We start from the raw sequence: 27,500 nt of genomic DNA, 5'->3' as shown, positions 1-27,500 counted from the left end.
CAATAGCATGTTTATGTAGCATATGTCAGTTACTGAACACAACTGGTACGCAGAACATTACAGTACTGGCCGATATTGGCTGGGAAAAGGAGGGAAGTGAGATGACAGGAAGAAATCAGTAGGATAGAAGTTGTGGAAGCAATGAGGAAAGTTAAATCAGGGAAAGCCCCAGGAATTGATGGAGTGTGTGGTGAAATGCTGAAGCATGGGGGAGAGATAGTAGTAGAATGGATGTGGAAGATGTGCAGATTGGCCTGGGAGGAAGGTAGAGTCCCGGAGGATTGGAAGTCAGGTATAATGATTCCCCTGTACAAAGGAAAAGGGGAAAAAGAAGTGTGTGGTAATCATAGGGGCATTTGTCTTCTTAGTATAATAGGAAAAGTGAATGGTAGGATACTTATTGACAGAGTTAGAGAAAGAACAGAGAAATTAGTTGGAGAAGAACAGGGAGGCTTTAGGAAGGGAAGAGGTTGTGTAGATCAGATATTAATTCTTAGATCTTTAGTGGAAAAGTTTCTAGAGAAGGGAAAGAAGTTGTATGCGGCTTTCATGGATTTGGAGAAAGCATATGAAAGGGTGGATAGACAAGGATTGTGGAAAGGGTTAAGAATATATGGAGTAGATGGGAAGTTGTTGAATGCTGTGAAGAGTATGTACGATGGTGCGAAGGCTGCAGTGCGTCGGGATGGTGAACTAAGTGAATTTTTCTCTTTGAAAGTTGGGTTGAAACAGGGATGTGTCATGTCTCCATGGTTGTTCAATCTGTACATGGATGGGGTAATAAAAGAGGTACAAGGTAGGGTAGTGGATGTTGGAGTGTCCCTGGTGAGAGAGGATAGTGTTTGGAAACTCCCTGTACTGTTGTTTGCAGATGATACTGTGTTGTTGAGTGAAGACGAAGGGGAGCTGCAAGGCTTGGTGGATGAGTTTGGGAGAGTGTGTAAGAAACGGAATCTAAAGGTGAATGTAGGGAAGAGTAAAGTGATGGTCTTTGAGAGAGGTGAAGTCAGTGAATGTACAGCGAGGTTGGATGGTGAGGAATTGGAAAATGTGAGTACGTTTAAGTACTTGGGTAGTGTGATGAGTAAGGATGGAGGTTTGGAGGGTGAAGTGCTTGAAAGGGTACAGCAGGGAAGAAAGGTTGCTGGTTCTTTGAAAGCAGTGATAAGAAACAGGGAACTGAGCATGGAAGTGAAAAAGTTACTACATGACAGTATTGTGATACCAACTCTAACGTATGGAAGTGAAGCTTGGACGTTGTTGGAAGGACACAAGTCAAGAGTGAGAGCAGTGGAAATGAGTTATTTAAGAGGAGCCTGTGGAGTCACATGGAGAGACAGGCTGACGAATGAGAATATAAAGGAGCGTTGTGGTGTTGATGTGGATGTGATAGGAAGCGTTATGAGGAACACACTGAGGTGGTTTGGCCATGTGGAGAGGATGGAGGGTGAAAGACTGACGAAGAGAGTGTATGTGAGTGAGGTGGAGGGGGGAAGAGGGAGGGGGAGGCCGAGGATGAGATGGAGGGATGGAGTGGAGAGGTATATGAGAGAGGGAGGTGTGAGTTGGGAGCAGGGCAGTGAAATGGCGGGGGACAGGGCGACTTGGAGGCGATTTGTTTGTGGCCACCCCAAACGGGATTGAGGCGTCTGGCAATACTCGTAGATAGAGATAGATCAACACATCTGATGACTGGGTAAATATTTGTTTTAGTGGTCAGGCATCCCCGGCTTGATATCCGGCTTTTATTTTTTCAAAGATTTATTTGTTTTTTAATGTGTCTGCATGAATACATTTCTCTTTAGATTACCTTTAAGAAGAATAAAGGCATACGAAAGACAGAGGAGGCACGGAAAGTGAGCCTTAGTTGCATCAGCAGTTATAGACAAAGGGAGTTAATAGTAAAGAACAGTGTGTGTATATGTGAATCTGCTGTACTTCATTATGTTCATGTTTTATAATTTAAATATACGAAGTATCGGTAGCCAATATGTAAAAGTTGATTGGTGAAAATTATGGAAAAAACAATAACTTTTATATGGGTCGTTATGGGTCATTCCCACAGCCCCCACCCCACCCCATCTCCATCCCTACCCCACCCCCACAACCACCCTCACCCTCATAAATGTGTACATAAACAAAATAGAGGAGCATCGTTAACGATGGTGTGGGACGCATGCAATATTTTTTATTCATATTTAGTTTTTCCTTTCATCATCCAGCCCGTGCCAGTGATTGGTAGACAGTTTGTTGTAATAGTTGTGGCTAATGGCATCATATGGTTTAAGTAACACCGTCATTGCGCTGACATATTTTGTTTTTGTTGCTGTCATTACACTCTTTTATTTAGCTTAGGAAAGGCCTGGTAATGTATGGGCTTAATATTGTGATCACATCATATGGTCTAAGTAACACCATCACTACAATGACATATTTTGTTGTTGTTGTTACCATTATACTCTTTTATTTAGCTTAGGAAAGGCCTGGTAATGTATGGGTTTAATATTGTGTTCACATCATATGGTTTAAGTAACACCATCAGTACGCTGACATATACAGTATATATATATTTTTCTGTCATTACACTCTTTTATTTAGCTTAGGAAAGGCCTGGTAATGTATGGGATTAATACTGTGATTCTGTTGGATTAGAATGATTGCGATGATGGTGGCTGGTAGATGATGTAAAGATAGACTGAGAATGAGGTAAAGGAACAGGATGAAGTAATACATGAGGGAAGGTGGTGTGTAGTGAGTGCAGTGATCATTACTGAGTAGGGATGAGAAACGCCGAGAAGTCTTAATTTCTCTACCTTCCATCACAGGATGCGGCTTCAGACAATGGAAGGATGGATGACACTGAAGTATGTTCTTATCTGATCCAGCTTCTCTACTGCTACTATTGTACGTAAATTTCCCTCTCCTAAGGTTGTGATCAAGGAATTTCTAATTGGTCTGTTGTACTGCTGGCAAACTTTGCCACTTCTGTATTCTTACTTTATTTTATCAAAACTGAGCAGTCATGCAACTACAAGAGGTGATTTAGTTCCTTGTATGGAATCTCTGTGCTCAGCCATTTTAAAAGAAAAGTATCAGATGTAAAAAATTCTTTCTGTATTCAGATAACATAATGACAACCCATCCACCACTGTCCGTCTCACGTTTCCTCCGTTCCGTCCGGGTCTCCCATTCCCCTCATTACGCATCACCCTCCGCGGCCACTACACATCCTCTCCTCCGCCCACATGAATACACATCTCGCCTCACACCCCAACAGTCCTTCCACACCCACCCACCTTCCCACCCATTCCTTCCGCCCATGCTTGCTCCCACACCCACAACCACCTTTTTCCTTGTTTACTCGTGTCCGTCTTCTCATCCCTATAGAACTACAATTTCCCCCACAGTTTCATATGAGTTTTGCACTGTGCTTTTCCCCCCTTGCCATTTTTCTCCACTTCCTCCGTGTTCCCCCCTTCCCCTTCTATTTTTATCATTCATCTTTGAGGGGATGGTTTTGTGTACCTTTATTTTTTGTTGCGATGTTTTAGAAAAAGAAAAGATGAAAAGTTTTTTTATTTCCCTTTTTGAATTTTGTGTGTGTATTATGCAGCCTGTCACAGCAGTACACTTGGGTGTGCCAGTTCCCATAGCAAATCACATAATCATACACAGGATTCCTGCCACTACAGTGAAAGTAATTATTGTAGCAGAGGCTCAGTCATAATACTAGTAAACACACACACACACACACACACACACACACACACACACACACACACACACACACACACACACACACACACACACACACACACACACACACACACACACACACACACACACACTCGGGGGGGGGGGAAGCAAACATAAGCACTCCAGGGTGTACTCTAATGCACACACCCAGTTTGGATTTTTTTATTCAGTCACTACGGCCTCTACTCTCTCTCTCACCCTCACCCTCACCAACACCACAACCTTTATCTTGTGTTTAGGACATCACCTTTCCATCTCCATACATAGCATCATCATCTTCATTGTGCACACATCACCAACTCCACTACCCTTGTTTGGTGTTAAGGGAATCACCCTTCCGTCTCCGTCCGTGACACAAGCCTCTGTATTGTGCACATATCATAACGCCCAACCACTCCGTGCGAGCTACTATTCCCAACATTGTCTGTGTGGTGCAGGTCTCAGAATTCCACACTGCACTGCTCACACGCTTTCCTTGTTGCACGAATCTCCCTAGCTAACTGTTCTCCCTCCCTCATCTTGTCCCCCGTCCCCTACCTTACAGTCTCTTTTTCTTACTTTTTCCTCCAAAACAAACTCTTTCCCTACCTCACACTATCTATAACTTACTCCTTTTACCTTTCTCGTTCGTAGTAATGTCTGCGTCCCCCCAAATGTTTCCCACATTTCGTTCTCTCCTCATCCAGCTCTCCCTCTCCCTTTCCTCAGTCCTTCCCCTCCGCTCTCCCCACTCAAGGTTAGTTTAACTCATGCCCTTTCCCTCCCCATCGCATTATTCTTCTAATTTTTCATCAAGGATTGTGGCAGCAAGGGCGGTATTTCATTGATTATATAGTACCTTTTTTACTTATCAGCAAATAGGGAAACTGGGAGGGGAATATGCCATGTTAATAATACCACTGGGAGTTATAATTCAGTTTATATTTATCGGCAGCACATAAACCATCTGATATAATCCAACCGTGGCAGAATTAACATTCTGTTATGTGGTAATTCCATTAATGTCTGAAATTACGAAAAGTTGTTGATAAAAGTGCCATTTACACCAGAGGCGGGGAGGAGGGTAAGATCTGTGTGGAAGAAAATGGTAAAAGGAAGAACGAAAAGACAGAGTGAGAAAGAGAGAGAGAGAGGGGGGGGGGAGGACAACAAAGTGAGGAGAAAATAGAGTTATATAAAGGAAAGATAGGAGGGAGCAGACTTTGTGTACAATAAGTGGGAATATGAGGAAGGAAAAGGAAGTAGAGTAAATCTATCTATCTACCTATTGCCAGACGTCTTCATCCCGTAAGGGGTGGCCATAAACAAATTGCATCTATGTCGCCCTGTCCCCCACCATTTCACTGCCCTGCTCCTAGCTCACACCCCCCTCTCTCATATACCTCTCCACTCCATCCCTCATCTCATCTTTGTCCTCCCTCTCCCTCTCCCCCCCCCCTCCACCTCACTCACGTACACTCTCCTTGTCTGTCTCTCGCTCTCCATCCTCTCCACATGGCCAAATCATCTCAGTGTGTTTCTCCTAACGCCCATCATCCACTCACTTAGTGTAGCGGTACTCTGTTTTTAGGGTAGCTATACACTGAGTGGCAAGCCAAATGGTTTCCTGTAAATCAGGAAATCATTGACAACGCTAAGTGGTAACCTTATAACTAACCAACACGTGTTCCCTACGTGACAACAAGTGGGTTGGCGAAGGGTTAAGTGTCCCTCCCCGGAAAACAACTAATAATACGAACAAGGCAAGTAAATAAGGTAAAAATATATGGAAAAAAAAACGAAAACAGGGGAAGTTAGGATGGAAAAAAGGGTGGGAGGATGGTGGATTGTCTTTCTAGAAAGATACGAAAGAGAGACGGTTATGGAGGACGGTATTGAAAGAAGTGAGGAAAGACGTGAGCAAGAAAGAATGGTAAGAGTGAATATAGGTATGGCCAGTGTCAGTATATGTAATAGTGGTGCCACATGACATACATACTGATTACTATTACCCTTAGTGTGAGTATAGAGAAGGGCAGTGTCAGTATATCTACATTATGCTGGTGCCGCATGACAAGTATATACTAATCGCTGCTTACTTTTCCACTCACACCCTTAACCTTGGACATCGAGTCTCTCGCTACATTTAACTCACTCATTTTCGTTTTTTGTTGCAGTTTTTCATTGTTTAAAAAATCTATGAATGTCTTTTCATTCACTATTACTTTTCCTTTTTTTTCCCTTTTGCCTCATCCTTTCTTCTTCGGTCATCCATTTAAAATCCTGTTGATATATTTCAATAATGTACTTTTCTCTTTACGTACATTTTCTCACTCTGTGCATAGTCCACAACATGTAAGAGTAGATGACAAGCCTAAGAGTAGCAGCAGTGATTGACATAGTTCACATATAAGGCTAGATGACAAGCCTACAAGCCCCTGGTGACATCAAAGGGTCAACAAACATTTCCCCGGCTCCTGAAATTTGGAACCTACCTGTCCGTGCAAAAAGCAACACCGTCCCTGCCACTGATAACTTCAGTTATCAGACCACCAGACGTTTACTCATATAATTTTAAAGTAATTTGCTAAGCGAATCATTTAAAAGATTAATCAATAATACAGGATTGTCTGTCAGCGATTTGATGACCGTGTTATTCTCTGCTGACAAAATGATACCAAAATTATTATTCCATTTAATTCTTAGATCAAAAGAACCATTATCACATTTGTTTATCCTCCTCCCATTGGTTGTTTGTAATCTACTGAACAGCCAGCCACAAAGACAGACAGACAGATCCTAGTTTAACTTCAGTGCACACTGCGAGAGGAATTACTTAACACACCGCTGACTGATCGCATGCCACAGGTAGGGTGAGGGAGAGGATGAGTTGAAATGACAGGAGTGAGGATTAGGGAGAGGATGAGATAAAGTGGCAGGGTTGAGGGAGAGGGTGAGTTGAAAAGACAGAGGTGAGGGTGACGGAGAGAGTGGGTAGAAGTGAGAGGGATTAGGGTGAGGGAGAGGATGAGTTGATGTGGCACGGATGAGTGTGAGAGAGAGGGTAAGCTGATGTGACATAGATGAGGGTGAGGGAAAGGCTGAGATTGGCAGGAATGAGGGTGAGTGGGCAGGTGAGTTGAAGTGGCAGGAGTCAGGGTGAGGGGGAAGGTGAGTTGAAGTGGCAGAGGTGAGGAATGGGAAAGTAATGAAGAGTGGCAGAAGAGAGCGTTAAAGATTTAACAAAGATATATTAAAGAACTATTGAATATTATGAAAGGAAATCTGAACACACGAACTCTCTCTCTCTCTCTCTCTCTCTCTGCCATAAACTTTAACAAGGGTCTTCAACACTGATGAGTGGCAGGGATAAGGGCGAGGGTGAATGGAAAAGTGCTTGTATCCTGTGCTTTTATTTATATTCTTCAAACTTCTATAGCTAGATCTCATGACAAGGACCGTTAGATCTATGTAATCTTTGTAATTTTTTTTTCCACTCCTGCATGTAAGTTTGCCTCTTGGATGGCGGGGGAGAGAGAGAGAGAGAGAGAGAGAGAGAGAGGGAGAGAGTTACAAATAATTATAATTTTAAAAGAGCCATCTCTCCTATTAATTAATTGTTTTCTGTCATTTGGATGGGTGCGGGTATTGGTTGCATTTATTTTATCGTGTATTAAGCCACTGTTGCACACACATCAATACTCCCCACCTACTTCAGACACGACACCCGCTAATGATCTCTCACTTTTTTTTTCCACAGCCTTGAATGTCATCGTTTTCCTCTCATGCACGATAAGAAATGTCACAAACTGACCATCATTTCGTTAAAGTGTTTTCCAGCCTGATAGGGAAGTGGTGGTATTTGTTTTAAATATTTGAATTTCCGATTTTGTATTGATGATGGTATTGGTGTTGGCGGTGCAGTAATCCAGCCAGTGACTCAGATATCACTAGTTATGTGTCATAATTATATCCACACCTTTACAGGGACATGCCTTTGAGACATCACATAGGACTAGTGCTATGTTTACTTACGTGTTGTGTACCCACCACTGAAGAGTGACATGCTACGAAGATATCATTTAGAGTAGCCTATATTTACAGTATGTCTAGTTTGTCTTGTTATACCTACTTGTGTACTAGCATATACCATGGAGACACGACTCAGGACTAGTAATGTGTTTAGTTATGTCTGATACAGCCATCCATGTAAAATGATATTTTTTTAATGCAAGGATGAAGGAACCAAAGACCAGGAGCCCGCAAACGGTTCCTTCCAAGAGAAAAACAAAAACAATACAAAAGAGAGCCAAATTCAAGATCCGTTCATTTCGAGATGCCTGGACACACTGCGTTTGAATGACCGGAGATTATAGGAGTAGGAAATACAGACAGAGGGAGACAGTTCCAGAGATGAACTGTTGCAAAAATGAAGGACTGGAGGTAACGGTTAACTCTTGCATTAGAGAGTTGGACAGAAAAGGGATAAGAGTTTGTTGCTAGACGGGTGCTACGGGCCTGTCATAGAGGTGGAGGGATCCAAGCAGACGGTTCAGAGGAACAGTGACCATTAAACTAGCAACAGAAAAGAGATAAAGATACAGAAGTGCAGTGACAAGGCAGAGGTTGAAGGAAGTCCGTAAGAGGAGGAGAATTAATGAGACGAAGACTTTGATTCCACCCTACATGGAGGAGCTGTATGCAAGGAGCCTCCCCACACATGACAGTTGCACTCTAAACAGGGGCGAATAAAGCCCGTGTATAAAGTCAACAACAGCTGTGCAGGGGTAAAGAAGGTGTGGAGACGGCTTTGCACACCCAATCTCTTGGAAGCAGATTTTACAAGAGATGTATTATAATCCTTCCAAGATAAATCCCGAGAGAATGAAACCCCACGTATGATTAAAGATGATGCAGGATTGAGCTGGATATTATTAAACATTAGTGGGTACTCCTGTGGAAGATCTTGTTGGGCTGATAGGTGTAAGAGCTGAGTCTTTGATGCATTAAAAACAACAAGATTACTTTTACCTCAGAGATACGAGCTGAATCAGACATTAGGTGTGCCATAGCCTCATCCCATATCTGTTGAAGTAACTGCTGAGATGGACGTTGCGAGAACCGAATGGAGAGGTGAAGGGTGGAATCATCAGTGCATGAGTGGATAGGATTGAATGTACAGCTTAGGTCACTGATGAATAAAAGGAAGAGAGTTGGTAATAGGACAGAGCCCTGAGGAACACCACTATTGATTGATCTAGGAGAAGAACGATGGCCGTCTACAACAACAGCCATATAATGACCAGAAAGAAAGCTATAGATGTAGGAACAGATAGACGGATAGAAACCATAAGAGGGCAGTTTGGAAATTTTAGTTTTAAGCCAGACTCGATCGAAAGCCTTTGAGAAGTCAAGTGCATGGCGAAGCTTTCGCCAGTCCTGAAAGGAGAATGGCCAGGAGTTTGAAAGGCAGGTGAGAAGATAGCCAGTGGAGCATCTCTGATGGAACCCATTCTGACAATCAGAAAGAAGGTTGTGATGGGAAAGATGCTTTAAATTTTTTTTGTTAAGAGTATACTTGAAAACATATGTGACACAGGATGTTAACCCCTCCGTGGACGAAGGCCGGTGAATTTTCCATGTAAGCCAGACCGACGCTGGGGTCATTTTTTGAAGTTTCGAAAATTGATTTCTTTTTCTTGCCAAATTGAAGAGAAAGTTCAGACGCACCTAACAGTGCAAATCCCGGCTCCCTAGACCCATTCAATAGCTTGCAATATAGCGCAAAAGTTGCAGAAATATCGGCAACCGATATTCCCGCCCAGGGGACTGCCGCAGTGCAATTTCGCAGATGTTATTTTTTTTTAACCCCCCAAAACAATGTGAATGGTGCTCAAATGTTGTGCATATTATGAGATATGATGATATCGAATGATTTCAGTACATAATATGTTAGGAATGGCTGGAGAAAATATATATTTTTTCACTTTTATGATTATAAAATACGTTTATGGTAGCCTCGAGTTATTTTTTACTTTATCGTTGTGCCCATGCTTGGAAAAGGGAGTGAAAGGATTAAATTTTCAGTCCGAAATGAGAAAATGGCCCGTCCTTCGACGCTAGGCTCTCCCACAGATGAAAGTGGAGGGTCAGATCCAATTAGCAAAACGGAAGTTGAGTTGCAACAGTCCCCACACCACGTGCATGGCTAAAAATAAAATCGTAATGCAGTTTCAAAGCTACGAATAAGTCCAATTATTACGAATACAGTCAAAGCAGAAATAAATACGTTTACAGATGTGGGAGAACGTATTTTTTCCATAACAACACGTTCACCTTGTTATTTTACCTTGTTATTTTCGCAATATATGTTGCAGTCTCGTAAACAGGGTGGTTATGTATGTTTTGCAAGGGAGGAAAATGATTATATTTTCTGTCTGGGTCAAGATAATGGGTGTAACTATGTGTTTTTAGGCATGGCCACGGACGAAAAAATCGTACATTCACTCGCCACGGCAGCAGGTGGTGAACTGACAGATGATATGTCACAATGTGAGAGGGTGAAGTCAAGGTCAGTCTCATGTCCTAGATGTTCGTTCACTTCCCGAAAGTTTTCACAGTTTTCTACAAGTCGCACACTATCAAATGATCCAAACAATTACAATGAACCTGAGCAAATAGATGAAGATACCAAGACAAAAATGTATTTTTCACTTTAATATCGTGTCTTTTTTGTCTGTGCCTGTATTAATTCATAACCGTAAACAGGTGGTTGTGTGTGTTTTGCAAGAAAGGACAAACATGATATTTTCTGCCTGGGTCGAGATAATGGATGTAGTTGTGCTTGTTTAGGCATTGCAAGGAGCGAAAAAATCGAAAATCCACTCATCACAGCAGCAGGCTCTGAACTGCTTGATGGGTGTATGAGAGTGTAGTGTAGGTCAGTATGAAGACGTTCAGAATGTTCATTCACTTCCCCAAAATTTTTGTAGTTTTTTACAGGCCGCGCTCAAACGACACCTGCGGCCATTTATTGGCTAAACGTCATTCGACACTGGCGGCCATCGAGGGGTTAAAGCAATTGGGCGATAGTTAGAGGTTGGAAATGGTCACACTTTTGTGGGACCGGCTGAATGAAAGCAAACTTCCAACAAGAATGAAAGGTACAAGTTGAGAGACAAAGACGAAAGAGTTTACCCAGGCAGGGTGTAAGCACAGACGTCCAGTTCCTGAGGACAACAGCAGGGGCCCCATCAGGCCCATATGCCTTGTTAGTATTGAGGCCAGTGATGGCAGAAAATACATCAATTGAAGAAATTTTAATGTCAGCCATGAGGAAGCCAGAGGGGGGAAGTGATGGAGGAACAGCTCCGGCATTGTCTACGGTGGAATTTAGAGGAGGAAGTCTGAGCAAAGAGATCTGCTTTATCAGTAGAAGAAATAGCTACAGAACCATCATACTAGAAAAGAGGAGGTGATAATAATGTAAAGTTGTTAGAAAGGTTTTTGGCAAGGTGCCAGAAGGAAAGGGAAGAATTTGAGTTGGAGGGTTGAGAGCATTTAGTACAGATGAAATTATTTTTAGCAGAGCGAAGAACAGACTTAGCACAGTTGTGGGCAGAAGCATAAAAAGAATGTGATTCATGGGTGAGTTGACTCCAGCACCTTTTACAGGCCTTCTTCTGGCTCTGAACAGCATTAGAATAAGCGTGATTAAACCAAGGCTTTTTGTGCATTAGTCAAAGGATATGAGAATGGAATGTATGCTTCCATGCCCAAGAGAGTAAAACCCGTAACGTTCATGGCGCACTCAGATGGCTCCCGGCCATGGATGCAATAATCATTCCAGGGAAAATCAAAGAAGTATTGTCTAAAGGCCTCCCAGTCACTAGCTCCAATGTGCCACAACCGATGCTCCTTTGGAGGGTCCACAGGCCATACTGGAGCAATAGGACAGGTTAAGGTAATAAGATTGTGATCAGAGACGCCCAACGGAGAAGAAAGACTAACAGTTTAAGTAGAAGGATTAATTGTTAGGAAGAGGTCACGTATTTTGGAACTCTCTCCAAGGCGGTCAGGGATACGGGTAGGGTGCTGTACAAGCTGCAGTAGGTCATTAACCTTTTATGGGCGGGCAACTTATCAGTTATACAACTATGTGCGGCAGCATATTTTTGTAAAAATAAAGTATCTGGGAATAAGTCTAAATATGCATAAAATGATGAAAATGGATGAAAAACTAAGGTAAGAGGTGTTTATTACATGGTAATACGTATCTGCTGGCTGTAGGAGGAGGGGAAGAGCGAGGGAGGAGTGCAGGCAGGCACCTTATCGCAAAACGCCCCTGAGGCGAGGCTAGCAAACTCTTCACTCACTTTCTTTTTCTTCATCAGTGAACACTAAATTTATCATTGATGAATTCTTTATACTGATCACTGCCTTCATAGTGTTATGTGTCTTCTGTTTTACTTGAACACCAACAGTTAAACTTCTATCTATCTATACCCCGACGCCTTAATCCCGCAAAGGGTGGCCACAGACAAAACACCTCCAAGTCGCTCTGTCACCCACCATTTGACTACCCTCCCCCCAACTCATCCCCCCTCCCTCATATACCTCTCAGCTCCATCCCTCCACCTCATCCTCGGTCTACCCCTCTCCCTCCCTCCACCTCACCTACATACACCCTCTTAGTCAGTCTTTCATTCTCCATTCTCTTCACATGTCCAAACCACCTCAGTGTATTTCTCCTAATCTTCTCAACCACATCCACATCCACCTCACAACGTTCCTTCACTTCTTCAATCGTCAACCTGTCCCTCCGCGTTACTCCACATGCTTCTCTCGAGTAACTCATTTCCACTGCTCTCACTCTTGACTTGTTCCCCTCTTGCAAGGTCCACTCCTCGCTTCCATACGTCAGGGTAGGGATCACAATACTATCATGCAATGACTTCTTAACTTCCATACTCACCTCCCTATTTCTCATCACTGCTTTCAGTGAAGCAACAACCTTCCTTCCCTGCTGTACCCTTTCACGCACTTCATCCCCAGAAGTTCCATCCTTACTCATCACACTACCCAAGTACTTGAATACACTCACATTCTCCATAAACTTACGTGCCTATATTCTATTATACCTGAACAGTTATAACACTACAACTTAGTTACGTATATTCAATTTTAATTGTTTCAAGGATTGGGTGGGTGGAGGGTAGGACAGTAGGTGACAAGGATGCCAAATCACCCAATTTTACCAACAAATTAGGACAGAAAATGGCCGGACGTTACATAAAGACGCCCGCCTCCTTACGCATGGATGTTACGTAACGCCACCCACCTGTTAGGGGTTAAGGATAGAAAAGATGGAGGGCTGTTCACCAGGTGGATCAGTGAAAGGAGAGGGGAACCAAAGGTGGTGATGAATACTGAAATCTCCTGATTTGGAGGTTTCAGAGAAAAGAGAAACGGATGGGATTCGTTCCATTGTAGAAGTAAGATAATCGAAGAATTAGGGGATAAGTAAACAGCACAGATATATTTAGTCATAGAATGACAGGAAAACCGAAGCCAGAGAGTACAGAATTCAGAAGAATCAAGTTCAGGAACACGAAAGCAAGATAAGTCGTTGTGTACATATACACAACAGCAACCTTTGGCTTTGAAATGAGTATAGATAAAGTAGAAGGATGCAGAAAAGGGTTTGCTATCAGTTGCCTCAGACAAGTAGTTTGTCTTGTTATACCCACTTGTGTACTCACATATATCAGGGAGACATCAACAACAGGATCTTGTTTTATAATCTAGGCGGCTTCATTAAAAATGGGAGAGACTTGAAAATCGTGAGGTTAGATACTATGGCCAACTGAACTAATTCAGCACTAATAAAACAAAATTGACGTTCTCGGGTAGATGGGTTAATATCTTCTTGATGTGTCCCATTGAAGTGCAGATGAAACAGTTTTATCAAGTAACAAAGTCTCTAAGTATTCCGTATAGGCTAATAGGGATTGACATCGCGACCGCGAGACGTGTAGTACACGTCACCACCATCAGGCCAGTGAAAGTCATTGGAGTTGTGTCAATAGTGGACCAGCCAGGGTGAGACATGGAAGGGTTAGCGTCCATCCACAATGCAAGTTGTGTATGATGTTGCTGTTTCCCCTCCCTTATCACCACTGCCTCCTGCCCTGATCTCTTGAGTATAATTATTGACCAAACTGATGCTGCCCCTGCCTCCTCATCACTATCTCCTACAGCGATCTCTTGAGTTTAATATTGACCAAACCTATGCTACCCCCTCCCTCCTTATCACCGCCTCCTGCATTGATCTCTTGAGTAATGCAACTAATCAGTGACCAAACTGAGGCTTCCCCTCCCTCCTTATCACTGCCTCCTGCACTGATCTCTTGAGCATAATTATTGACCAAACTGATGCTGCCCTTGTCTCCTCATCACTACCTCCTACAGCAGAGGTTTTCAACCTGGGGTACGCGTACCCCAGGGGGTACGCAAAGGGTCTGTCAGGGGGTACGCGCTCTCCACACGTCATTTGGGTAGGGGCCCGGCTGCCTGACTTGTACTGTACGCGTACCGGACAGAGAGAGTTGCGCGAGGTGTTGCTGGGAACGCACCAGTCACCACCCAACAGCCGTGGAATTGAGATTGACTGGTGTTGCTGATATTTGGCAGGTTGGTCTCTTTGTGGCTACTTTCTTTGCTGATATATTAATATCGGAATGCTGTGTCTTTTTCAATAACATTATTATCGCAAACTGCATATCGTTGGCAAGTATAATATTGTTAAGTAACCCTGACTTCTTCTTAACGAAAATGGTTGATGAAATAGAAAACATTACATAGCATTTCGTATGACCCAAGTGGTGTTGTGCAAACGATTTACTATAGCGGCGATGTGTAGTCACGATGTAAGATCACCTTAACTTAAGTGTGATGTGTGGTGTGACTGTGTGACATGACTGGGTGTGATGTGGAGTATCAGAGTACGGTTTGGCCAGAGCTTGGTAGTTGTGTGATGTGTCAAGTGTGTGTGGATGTGAGTGATGTGGGGCATTGTATACTTATGTGATAATATAATCGTGTGCTAATATAATATTTTTTTGCTTGCGTTAGCATGAAAAATCACGTAGTTATTTCCTTTCCAGTTGTCTGTTTCTATGCAATTAATTGAATATACGTGATAAGTTATGCCACTTGAGGAGTAATTTTCGGAATTTCTTATACCGTGTAGTGTAATTTAACTTTCACGTTTGCCGTGGTCTGATTATGAGTCGTATACAGTGGGGCACCAATTTTCGCGCCCAATTGGGTCCAAAAATAATGCGCGAAAGTGGAATTAGCGAAAATTGGGGCATTGTCTTTATGGCAAAAAGTCTAATTGGTTCCCGGTTATCCTAAAGTAACATCAGATTTTCATTTTCACTTGCAATACAGTACATCAAATCACTATTGTACATTGCATTGTGAGATACAAACAATAAAAACTGTACAGTACACATTATATGAGGAGAAACATACCACAGAGACCAGGTTGAGGTGTTTAATGGATGTTGGGGGTAAGTATCCGAGGCGCGTGGCGGGCCTACTTAGCCACGCCAGACGTATTGGCGCCACCTCTTGCTGCCTCGCTACCACCATGCTGTTTCCTCATACTACGCACTGTCGATTCTGGGATGTTAAATGTACGGCAGATTTCACTGTTTTTTGCGCCCTTGTCCATGTGCTCAACTATCTTCCTTTTCATTTCATTATTATACTGCCGTTTCTTCACTCCAACACGATACTCTCTTTTAGCCTTGGCCTTTCCTCCCGACTTTGAATGTCCCGGCCACTTTTTATCACCACCACTGTCTCCCTGCCCTCCCCCCACACCACCAGGCTCTCCCCCCACACCACCAGGCCCTTTCCCCACACTACCAGGTATAGTAGAGGCCATTGAACCGTGAGAATCCAACACAATGGAGCTAGCACGCTCGTACACAATGGCGGGAATGGGTGGACAGAGTGTTGACATGACGTCATTCAAGATGGCGGTGGGTTGTGGGCGGGCGGTGCAGGAAATTCAAAGTTCAAAATATTGTCCCAAACCCAAAATTTGTGCGCGAAAATCGATTTTTTTCAAGCAAAAGTGGAAGTTAGGGAATATTTGGTGCATGCCGCGAAAGTGGATTCCGCGAATCCTGCTGTAGCGAAAGTTGGTGCACTACTGTAGTTTATTTGTCGTTATTAGCATTTTACAGCAAACTTTTGTATATTCGGGTCCCATATTTTTTATTTAATGTTGATTCTTTTTTTTTGCGATAGTAAATTGGGTAACGAACTTTTTTTTCACTGCACAATTTATGTTGTTAAAGATGTTTCTTGATAATACATTGCAATGCGGTAATATATATAACAAAACCCCATAAAATGCTTATATTTTTTTCAGTGTAGACTGCAATAGCGTAGATGACATGGAGGCTCAGAAGAAAAAACGACGCTACAGTGAGGAGTATATAAGGTGTGGATTCACAGTCATCATTAAAGATGGAACTGAAATGCCTCAGTGTGTCATCTGTGCCAAAGTACTGTCTCCAGCAGCCATGAAACCAAGCTTGCTCCAACGACATTTGCACGGTTGTCACCAAGACCTGAAAGGAAAAGATGTGGACTACTTTAAGCGCAGAGAAACCATGCTAAACGGCTCAAAACTGGATCACTCAGGCAGTTTTCATCAGTCAAATAAAGCTGCTCTTCATGCTTCGTATGTAGTTGCACTGAAAATTGCTCAGCAGAAGAAACCTCACTCCACTGGGGAGACGCTGGTCATGCCATGTACCAAAGAAATAGTTAGGATTATGCTGGGGGAACAACATGCTAAAAAGCTTGACACTGTGCCGTTGTCAGATAACACTGTTCAGCGACGTATATCTGACATGTCCACAGATATCAAAGACCAGGTGGTTTCTGAGATAAAAACAGCACCCCTAGGGATATTTGCTCTCCAGTTGGATGAAACGACTGACGTAAATAATTGTGCTCAGTTGCTGGTATTCACGAGATACATCAAAGATGATGATTTTAAGGAAGACTTTCTTTTTTGTCACCCTCTCGAATCTTCAACTACTAGTGCAGATATTTTTGAGCTAGTTAATTCTTTCTTTCAAGGTGAGGGACTACACTGGGAAAACTTATGTGGTTGCACAACAGATGGAGCTCCTGCAATGTTAGGCAGTAAATCAGGATTTAAAACAGGGGTTAAAGCTATTAACAGCAAGGTCAAACATATGCACTGCATGATACACAGGCAGGCTTTAGCAGCCAAGACACTGCCCACTGAGCTCAAGGAGGTGCTTGATGACACGGTAAAGATGGTCAACTTCGTAAAGTCAAGTGCTCTCAGTTCTAGACTATTTAGGCTTCTATGCTCAGATTTAGATTCTGTTCATGAAACACTCCTATATCACACGGAGGTTCGATGGTTATCTCGTGGAAATGTTGTCAAAAGAGTGTTTGAGTTAAATGACGAGCTGGGATTGTTCTTTAGCTGTAATGACAAGAAGGTAACTCAGGTTTATCTTGCGAAACTGAATGATCCAAAGTGGATCACTGGCCTTGCCTATATTTTTGACATATTTTCACGCCTAAATATTTTGAACAAATCTTTGCAAGGAGCTGATGCTGTTGTCACTGACGCTGTTGACAAATTGAAGAGTTTTCAGATGAAGCTGAAACTGTGGGAGACAAAAGTAAAGAAAGGAAATTTTGAGATGTTTGAGGCACTTGCTGAGAGGCAAGACATATCAGACCAGATGGTAAACTTAATAGTGGATCACCTTGCCTCACTGCAAAGTGATATAAAGAGATACTTTCCTGATGTGTCTGAAGGAATCTTGAAGCTAATTAGAGACCCTTTCCATACAGATGTTGCTTCTGTCAATGATGAGATTCAGGAAGAGTTTATTGACTTTGTGAATGACTCCAGTGCTAGTGATCTATTTGAGAAAGAGTCTTCTTTAGTCAGGTTCTGGTGTAAAATATCCAAGTCATATCCACATGTCGCAGAGGAGCCTCTTCGTTCTCTGTTGCTTTTCCCATCAACATATTTGTGTGAAACTGGGTTTTCCAGCTTACTTGTCATAAAATCAAAACTAAGGTCTCGACTGAATGTGGAAGCTGACCTTAGATGTGCTTTAGCAAACACTGCTCCTCAGCTGACTAAGCTAGTTGATGAAAAACAGTTTCAGTCATCTCATTAACTTCCTTTGCAACTCATGCAATAATAATGTATTTTGTTTTTACATCTCAGGCAAATAAACACAATGGAATGTTTATCTGAGTTAATGTTGTCCACTTTATACAAAGTGAAGGGGGTACATTACTGACATTAAAAATACCAGAAGGGGTACGTGGGGATAAAAAGGTTGAAAACCCCTGTTCTACAGCGATCTCTTGAGGTCAAACCTAAGCTACCCCCTCCCTCCTCATCACTGCCTCCTGCATTGATCTCTTGAGTAAGGTACCTAAATTTCACGAAACTGATCCTCCTTCTCCCCATGTTCTCTATTATTGATCAAGCTGGACAGGAGAATGGTAATGGCGCCCCCTACAACTGCCACTATATACTGCACGTCCTGTGGTGTTACAGTTATTGATTAGGAACTGAATAAGATAATTATGCACTGAATAAGAAAATAATACAGTAAATCTGACTTATGATACACTAAAATGACTTGTTTGTGTACAAAATCTAGCAATGCTTCTTGATAAACGTTTAAATACAACTAACCATTAGCAAAGATTTAATATAAGGAACAATCCTGTATTAAACCATACAGTATTCCAGTCCTTCAACTATGCTATTATATTAGGGAGAAATGAAGCAGACAAGTACGTTCGCTGATTTCATATTCTTTGATTTGCATTTATCCTTCGTACTATCACGAAAGCCAAAATAAAATATTCAGCCTTTCTTCTGAATTTCCTACACTTTAACTCGGCATCACACACCACATCAACCGAGAATGCCCACTGAATCATTACCCTTACAATATTAAAATCCTCGTAATTCTCAGTTCACTTTTTATTATCATTATTATTATTATTATCATTCTTTCGATGCCCATCTATTTGTCTGACTGTCTGATGTCTGTCTTGTTCGTCATTAATTGTGAATATTTCCAAGACCTGGGAGGAAATTAGGAAAGCATCACAGTCCAGCTTAGTAATAATTGTTGGGGACCTTAATCTGCCAAGGATAGATTGGAGAAATCAGACAGGAGATGCAGAGTCAGAGGAATTTCTAGAGGTAGTACAGGATAATTTCCTTTATCAGTATATCAGGGAGCCCACCAGAGGTAATAATATACTAGATTTGGTTTTAGCTAATAAAGAAAATATCATTAGCGATATAGAGGTTGGTGGACGACTTGGTAATAGCGATCATAATTAAGTTCAAATTTATTTGGGATGTCTGTTCCACTGAAAATACCTCCACCGTTCCTAATTTTCGTCTAGGAGATTTCGATGGCTTAAGAGCTTATTTTCGAACGGTATTCCACAGGGAGATTAGCTATTTGAGGGAATGCCAGGTAAGTGGGGATCCAAAGGTCATAGGTCAGGCGCAGGAAGCACGTGGGGATGTCCGTCAGGTGTCTGTGAGGGGGGAGGTGGTAGATAGGAATGTAGTCCAGGTGACGGAAATTAACTCAGCTCCAGTACCAAACAGACGTTCAACCAGTGAGAAGTATAACGAGTTAATAAATATAATACACGGAGGCCAAGATAGATATATTCCTTCAAAACTGTTTAGAACTAACAATTCAGAACCAAGATGGTTAAACAACAGATTAAAATCTCTCATAGGCCAAAGGAAAGGAATATATAGAAAAATAAAACGTGGAGAGGAACACTTACGTAACCGGTACACAATTTTAAATAGAGAAGTAAAGAGGGAGATAAGAAAAGCAAAGAGAAGTTATGAAATTAAGGTTGCAAGTGAATCAAAAGAAAACCCCAAGGGTTTTTATCAAATGTACCGAACGAAAAATAAAGATAGGATAGGACCACTCAGAACAGAATCAGGTGACATTACCAGTGAAGATAAAGAAATGTACTCCATCCTAAATAATTATTTCATAACAGTATTCACCAAGGAAAATCTAAGCCTGGTCCCTCAAGCAGCAAATATTTACCATGAGTATACGGAAAATATTCTTAGTAAAATAACTATTAGTAAGGAGGACGTATTGAAAGAAATTAATAAGTTAAAACCTCAAAAATCGCCAGGTCCGGACGATATATATGCAAAAATTATAAAAGAAACCAAAGAAAAATTATGTCAGCCACTTTTAACGTTATTTAATGACTCTTTAAGTTCAGGAGAAGTTCCAGAGGCGTGGAAAACCGCAAACGTAGTGCCCATCTTTAAAAAGGGTGATAAATCAGCTGCGTCAAATTATCGTCCGATAAGTCTAACGTCAATAGTAGGAAAAATGTTAGCGTCAATTTTGGCAAATAAGATTAGAGAACACTTAGAAAGATTTAATCTTATAAACGAAAGTCAGCACGGATTCAGGCAAGGACGATCCTGCCTCACAAATTTGTTGTCATTCTACTCGGAGGTCTATGAGGCAGTAGATAGCGATAAAGCTTACGATGTTATTTATCTGGACTTTAGTAAAGCTTTTGATAGAGTCCCACACGAAAGGTTAGTTAGAAAGGTTCGAGCACACGGTATAGACGGCGATATCTTAAAATGGATAGAATCCTGGCTGAAAGGACGAAAGCAGAGAGTATTAATAAATGGAACTAAATCGGACTGGGGATTAGTAACTAGCGATGTACCACAGGGCTCAGTACTCGGTCCCTCATTATTTATCACATATATAAATGATCTAGACTTAGGAGTCAATAGCAGAATCAGCAAATTTGCCGACGATACAAAAATAGGGCGTATCATTAACTCGACTGACGATTGCCATAACTTACAAAAAGACCTCGATACATTGTCCAAATGGTCTAAAACTTGGCAAATGGAATTTAACGTTGAAAAATGTAAAGTACTTAACGTAGGCAAGACCATTGGAGATACTAAATACAGCTTAGATAACAAAGAAATTAGCAAATCGGAATGCGAGAGAGATCTAGGAGTTATGATTAGTAACGACCTTAAACCAAGGCAACAGTGCATTAATGCGAGAAATAAAGCAAATAGGGTCCTAGGATTTATTTCGAGAAGCGTGAGCAATAGATCATCTAAAGTAATCCTGAAACTTTATCTAGCATTAGTAAGGCCACATTTAGACTACGCAGTACAATTTTGGTGTCCTTACTATAGAATGGATATTAATTCGTTAGAAAATGTACAGAGAAGAATGACTAAAATGATACATGACGTCCGGAACCTGTCATATGAAGACAGACTGAAAAGACTAAGTCTGCATTAGCTAGAGAGGCGTAGAGTAAGGGGAGACTTAATTGAGGTGTTTAAGTGGATGAATGGTATAAATAAGGGAGATATTAGCAAGGTACTTAAAGTGAGCATACAGGATAGAACTAGAAATAATGGTTTCAGACTAGAAAAATTCCGTTTCAGAAAGGAAATCGGAAGAAATTGGTTTGGTAACAGAGTAGTAGACGAATGGAATAAGCTGCCTAGCAAAGTAGTTGCTGCCTCTTCCACTGAGAGTTTCAAGCATAGGCTAGATAAGCATATGACAAATAAGGGATGGATATAGAATAAAGAAAATCTTATAACGAATACTAATTCAAAAAAAAATTTCTTTTCAGGTTACACTATGATAGTCTCTATTCTCCTTTCACACTTTCCTGTAAAATGTCCACGCCAGTTTTTCTATACGGCGTGGTGTTCTTTCTGACTTTTTCCTGCCGGCTTCGGCTGGAGGGTTTGGAGGGCGGGGGAGAGCCTTCTTCTTTGCTATCCTTATCTCATTCTAGTAGTTCAGTTACTCTTCTAGGAGCTGCCTAGCATGGGCCAACCGGCCTACTACAGTTATCCTCTCTTCTTATGTTCTTATGTTAAGAATAAGACAAGAGTGATTCTCTCTCTCTCTCTCTCTCTCTCTCTCTCTCTCTCTCTCTCTCTCTCTCAAATAGTAATACGAGAAAAGTTCAAAGTTCAGATGTAAAGTAAGCGATATTTGTGTAAATGCTAGATATTACCAATGAAAGGCCTGACTACTGTGTGACCAGAGAGGCTGAGATTCTTACTCTTGAGTTTATGTTTGTTTGTTTGTTTTTTTAGATATTAAGAAAGAGAGATGAAGGCAGCAGGAATTCGCCTGTAAATAATAGATGTGGTTGTTGTTCCTGCACACACACACACACACACACACACACACACACACACACACACACACACACACACACACACACACTGTACCTCCCTTCCATCAGGTACAAGTTATAACGTCCTGAAGCCCTGGTAATAAGAATAAAGTAAATTATTGCCTATAGTGATCTATTATCATATCAAGTACAGTATTGGTATTAAACTGTAGTGAATACTGGAGAGGCTATTGTGCCCAAATGAACTCAAGAACTAGACAATATATATATATATATATATATATATATATATATATATATATATATATATATATATGTGAGTAGACCGTAGCAGCAGTCGAGCAGGGCAGTACTCCCGAGGTGGATGGAAAGCTGATGACAGGGAGAGCTAGAGCTCCCGTTTCATCAGCCCTCAGGACTAGTTCCTGACCATCCCCCTTTGCTGAATTTTTTCAGTGTCTTAGTTACACAGAGAGTAGGCCAGCATGCTCTCCAATACAAATTTCTCTATCTACACCAAACTACATCCACAGTACACACTACACTTCCTTTTCCAAAATTCAAAAAATCATGGCATCTCAACACAGCCTCGGAGTCCCCAGGGGTGGGGGACCATAAATGCCCCCACCTTCCGCCCCTCTCCAGGTGACGACTTGAGCTGCCTGGAACCACTATCTGACTCGCTTCTTCATTTCTGCAACATTCGCGGCCTTTCCTCTAACTTTCACTCTGTTGAGCACCACCTCTCCTCCTCTAAACCTCACCTTCTCTTTCTAACTGAGACTCAGCTGTCTGAGGCAACTGACAGCAAACCCTTTTCTTTATCCTCCTACGTTCTCTATACTCATTTCAAAGCCAAAGGTGGCTGTTGTGTATATATACGCAACGACTTATCTTGCTCTCGTGTTCCTGAACTTGATTCTTCTGAATTCTCTACACTCTGGCTTCGGCTATCCTGTCATTCTCTGACTAAATATATCTGTGCTGTTTACTTATCCCCTAATTCTACTGACTATCAAAAATTCTTCAGCTACCTTACTTCTACGATGGAACACATTCTATCCATTTCTCCTTTCTCTGAAATCTCCATTTTAGGAGATTTCAATGTTCACCACCACCTTTGGCTCTCCTCTCCTTTCACTGATCCACCTGGTGAACAAGCCTACATCTTTTCTATCCTTAATGACCTAGAGTAGCTTGTACAGCATCCTCCCTGAATCCCAGACTGCCTTAGAGAGAGCTCCAACATACTTGACCTCTTCCTTACAACTAATCCTTCTGCTTACACTGTTAAACTTTTTCTCTCGGTTGGGCTCCTCTGATCACAACCTTATCACCTTAAGCTGTCCTATCACTCCAGTACGGCCTGTGGACCCTCCAAAGAAATGTCATCTGTGGGACTTTGGAGCTGCGGATTGGGAGGCCCCCAGGCAGTACTTCTTTGATTTTCCCTGGAATGATTATTGCTTTCATGGCCAGGAGCCGTCTGAGTGTGCCTTGCGCATTACAGAGGTTATTCTCTCAGGCATGGAAGCATACATTCCTTTCTGTATCCTTTGTCTAATGCAAGAAAGCCTTGGTTTAGTCAAGCTTGTTCTAATGATGTCCGCAACAAGGAGAGGGCCTGCAAAAGGTACCAGAGCCAACCCACCCCTGAATCACATCCTTTACATTTCTGCCTGGAATCGTGCTAAGTCTGTTCTTCGCTCTACTAAAAATAATTTCATCCGTACTATGGTGGTACCATTCTTAAGGGGCGGTTTGGGTGGGGCACGAACCTCTGTACAGTGTTGCCACGTGTTCCATACCCGCTATGTGAATGGCTGTGATATATAAAATAGGCATCACAATAAGATAAACACATAAGAATATATTGGTAACATGTGTATTATAATATATGAAAGAAGAGTAAACTTATGCGTAAAATATTTATACGGCATTACAGAAACATGGCATAAATATTTTACAGTGTTGGTTAAAAAAAAAAGTAGTCACTTTTATTGCCTGTTAATATATTTCTGGGGTTGGTAATAATGTCACAATTATGAATATAAGATAATGTGCAGGAATATAAGTAAAAATATGTCAGTTTCTTAGTAAAAAAAAAAAAATGCATTAAACCCTCGTGAGCGGCAACATTCACACCCAGTCCCACCTGGCTAGAGCTTCCTCTATCCTAGGTCTGTTTGGGGACACCTCTTAAAAAAAGACGCGCCAAGACTTTTACCTCCTGGGTGGTGTGGAAATTAAATCAAATTTACAATATGTACATTATAAAGTAAAAGAAAATAACCAAGATGTATCCTAAATACCACACACGAGAGAGAGGAGAGAGAGAGAGAGGGGGGGGGAAGGCAGACCAGGGGCAGTGTTGAGTGCAGATGAGTGAGAGATGGAGGAAGGGAGGGAACGAAGGAGGGAGAGAGTGATTGAATGAAAACAAATCATGGCGCCACAATAGTGAGGTCATCTGGCGCCATATGTAAAACAATAATATTTTTAAATATAATTAGATGTAATAAAAACAAAATAAAGAAATGAGAGCACAAGTTTATGTTACTCATAAAAGAAACAAAATTCCCAAGGGTGACGCACATCTCCCACCAGGAGAGAGAGAGAGAGAGGCATCGGGGGTATGGAAAACGTGGCAACACTGTACAGAGGTTTGTGCCCCACCCAAACCGCCACATAAGAATGATACCACCATAAATGCTCTCAACTCTCCAACTCAAATTCTTCCTGCTCCTTTTGGCACCTTGCCAAAAACCTTTCTAACAACTTAACCTCACCATCCTTCCCTCCTCTTTTCTACTCTGATGGTTCTGTAGCTATTTCTTCTACTAATAAAGCAGATCTCTTCACACAGACGTTCTCCTCCATTTCCACCTTAGACGATTCCGGTGCTGTTCCTCCATCACTTCCCCTCTTCTGACTTCCTCATGGCTGACATTAAAATTTCTTCAGCTGATGTATTTTCTGCCATCACTGGCCTCAATACTAACAAGGCATATGGGCCTGATGGGATCCCTCCTGTTGTTCTCAAGAACTGTGCTTCTGTGCTTACACCCTGCCTAGGCAAACTCTTTCGTCTTTGTCTGTCAACTTGTACCTTTCCTTCTTGCTGGAAGTTTGCTCTCATTCAGCCAGTCCCAAAGAAGGGTGACCATACCCAACCCTCTAACTATCGTCCAATTGCTTTAACGTCCTGTATTTCAAAATTTTTCAAATCAATTTTTAATAGAACTATTTTAAGGCATCTTTCCTATCACAACCTTCTTTCTGATTGTCAGTATGGGTTCCATCAGGGACGCTCCACTGGCCATCTACTCACCTACCTTTCAGACTCCTGGTCATCCTCCTTTCGGGACTTTGGCGAAAGCTTTGTCATTGCACTTGACATCTCAAAGGCTTTTGATCGAGTCTGGCATAAATCTTGAATTTCCAAACTGCCCTCTTACGGTTTCTATCCTTCTATCTGTGCCTTCATCGCTAGCTTCCTTTCTGGTCGTTCTATAGCCGCTGTTGTAGACGGCCATCGTTTTTCTCCTAGATCTGTCAACAGTGGTGTTCCTCAGGGCTCTGTCCTATCACCAACTCTCTTCCTTTTTTTCTTCAATGACCTTCTAAGCTGTACATCTAACTCTATCCACTCATACGCTGATGACTCCACCCTTCACCTTTCCATTCGGTTCCCGCAACGCCCATCTCAGGAGTTACTTCAACAAACAAGGGATGAGGCTATGGCACACCTAATGTCTGACTTGGCTTGTATCTCTGACTGGGGTAATAATAATCTGGTTGTTTTTAATGCATCTAAGACTCAGTTCTTACATCTATCAACCCGACAAAATCTTCCACAGGTATACCCACTAATGTTTAATAATATTCAGCTTAATCCTGGATCATCCTTGAACATGCTTGGGGTTTCATTCTTTCGGGACTTTACTTGGAAAGATCATATTACATTTCTTATAAAATCTGCTTCCAAGAGATTGGGTGTGCTAAGCCGACTCCATTCCTTCTTTACCCCTGCAATATTGTTGACTCTATACATGGGTTTTATCCTTCCCTGTGTGGAGTACAACTCTCATGTGTGGGGAGGCTCCCCACATACAGCTCTTCTCAATAGGGTGGAGTCAAAGGTTTTTCGTCTCATTAACTCTCCTTCTCTTACTGACTCCCTTCAACCTCTGTCTCTTTGCCGCACTGTTGCATCTTTATCTCTTTTCTATCGCTGCTTTAATGGTCACTGTTCCTCTGAACTGTCTGCTTGCATCCCTCCACCTCTACGACAGGTGTGTAGCACCCGTCTAGCAACAAACTCTCATCCTTTTCTGTCCAACTCTCTAATGCAAGTCCTTCATTTATGCAACAGGTCAACTCTGGAACTGTCTCCCTCTGTCTGTATTTCCCGCTAGCTATGATCTCCAGTCTTTCAAACGCAGTGTGTCCAGGCATCTCGAAATGATCGGATCTTGAATTTGGCTCTCTCTTGCATTTTGTTTTTCTCTTGGAGGGAACTGTTATTGCAGGCTCATGGCCTTTGGTTCCTTCTTCCTCGCAAAAAAAAAAAAAAAGGTTGGTAAGTAATAACCATGTGGAATAGAAACTGGGCTGTGAAAATTATAGCAGACTTCCGTGACGAAAAATAAAAAAAAAGAATAAAAGTGGCTTGGTGTTGTTCGTTATATACTTCTCTCGTGAATCTCACGTAGATTTAAAGGAATATTTACCCATATGGAACTACTTACTTTTACAGTTTATCAGGTGTGTATCCATTTTAGTATTTTTGCTGCTGTGCCTATATCAGTGTTATTATTTTTCATACCATTTGTCAGTTGCAAAGAACACATTATTTGGTAGTATTTAACAAGAGTGTTCTTATTCTCTCTCTCTCTCTCTCTCTCTCTCTCTCTCTCCATCCTGCCTTCCACCCCTGCCCCCAACTATAAGAACGATAACCGTATTAAATGCCATTAAGTGCTTTTGCACTTGACATCTCGAGGGCTTTCGATCGAGTCTGGCATAAATCTTTGATTTCCAAGCTGCCCTCCTGCGGTTTCTATCCTTCTGTCTGTGCCTTCATCGCTAGCTTCCTTTCTGGTCGTTCTATAGCCGCTGTTGTGGACGGCCATCGTTCTTCTCCTGGATCTGTCGACAGTGGTGTTCCTCGGGGCTCTGTCCTATCACCAACTCTCTTCCTTTTGTTCATCAATGATCTTCTGAGCTGTACATCTAGCCCTGTCCACTCATACGCTGATGACTCCACCCTTCACCTTTCCATTCGGTTCCCGCAGCGCCCATCTCAACAGTTGCTTCAAGAAACGGGGGATGAGGCTGTGGCACACCTAGTGTCTGACTTGGCTCGTGTCTCTGCCTGGGGTAGGAATAGTGTGGTTGTCTTTAATGCATCTGAGACTCGGTTCTTACACCTATCAACCCGACAAGGTCTTCCA

General features: G+C 42.0%; 1 protein-coding gene across 1 annotated transcript in view; it reads left to right on the top strand.

Annotated features, from left to right (window-relative positions):
* The window catches only part of LOC145391248 (zinc finger BED domain-containing protein 5-like), a 185,892-nt gene that overhangs the window by 47,618 nt on the left and 110,774 nt on the right, over window positions 1-27,500 (top strand). Inside the window, exons 2-3 of the mRNA XM_080265919.1 lie at window positions 13,735-13,836; window positions 16,184-17,758. Of these exons, the coding sequence (XP_080122045.1) occupies window positions 13,735-13,836; window positions 16,184-17,758 (1,677 nt within the window). The remainder of the gene's footprint in view (window positions 1-13,734; window positions 13,837-16,183; window positions 17,759-27,500) is intronic.

Source organism: Coenobita brevimanus, chromosome 17 (genome assembly GCF_032717465.1).
Source record: "Coenobita brevimanus isolate Jiangsu-jjx chromosome 17, ASM3271746v2, whole genome shotgun sequence".
Lineage (NCBI taxonomy): Eukaryota > Metazoa > Arthropoda > Malacostraca > Decapoda > Coenobitidae > Coenobita > Coenobita brevimanus.
Note: the sequence above shows the minus strand (reverse complement) of the source record. Positions and strands in the feature narration are given on the sequence as shown.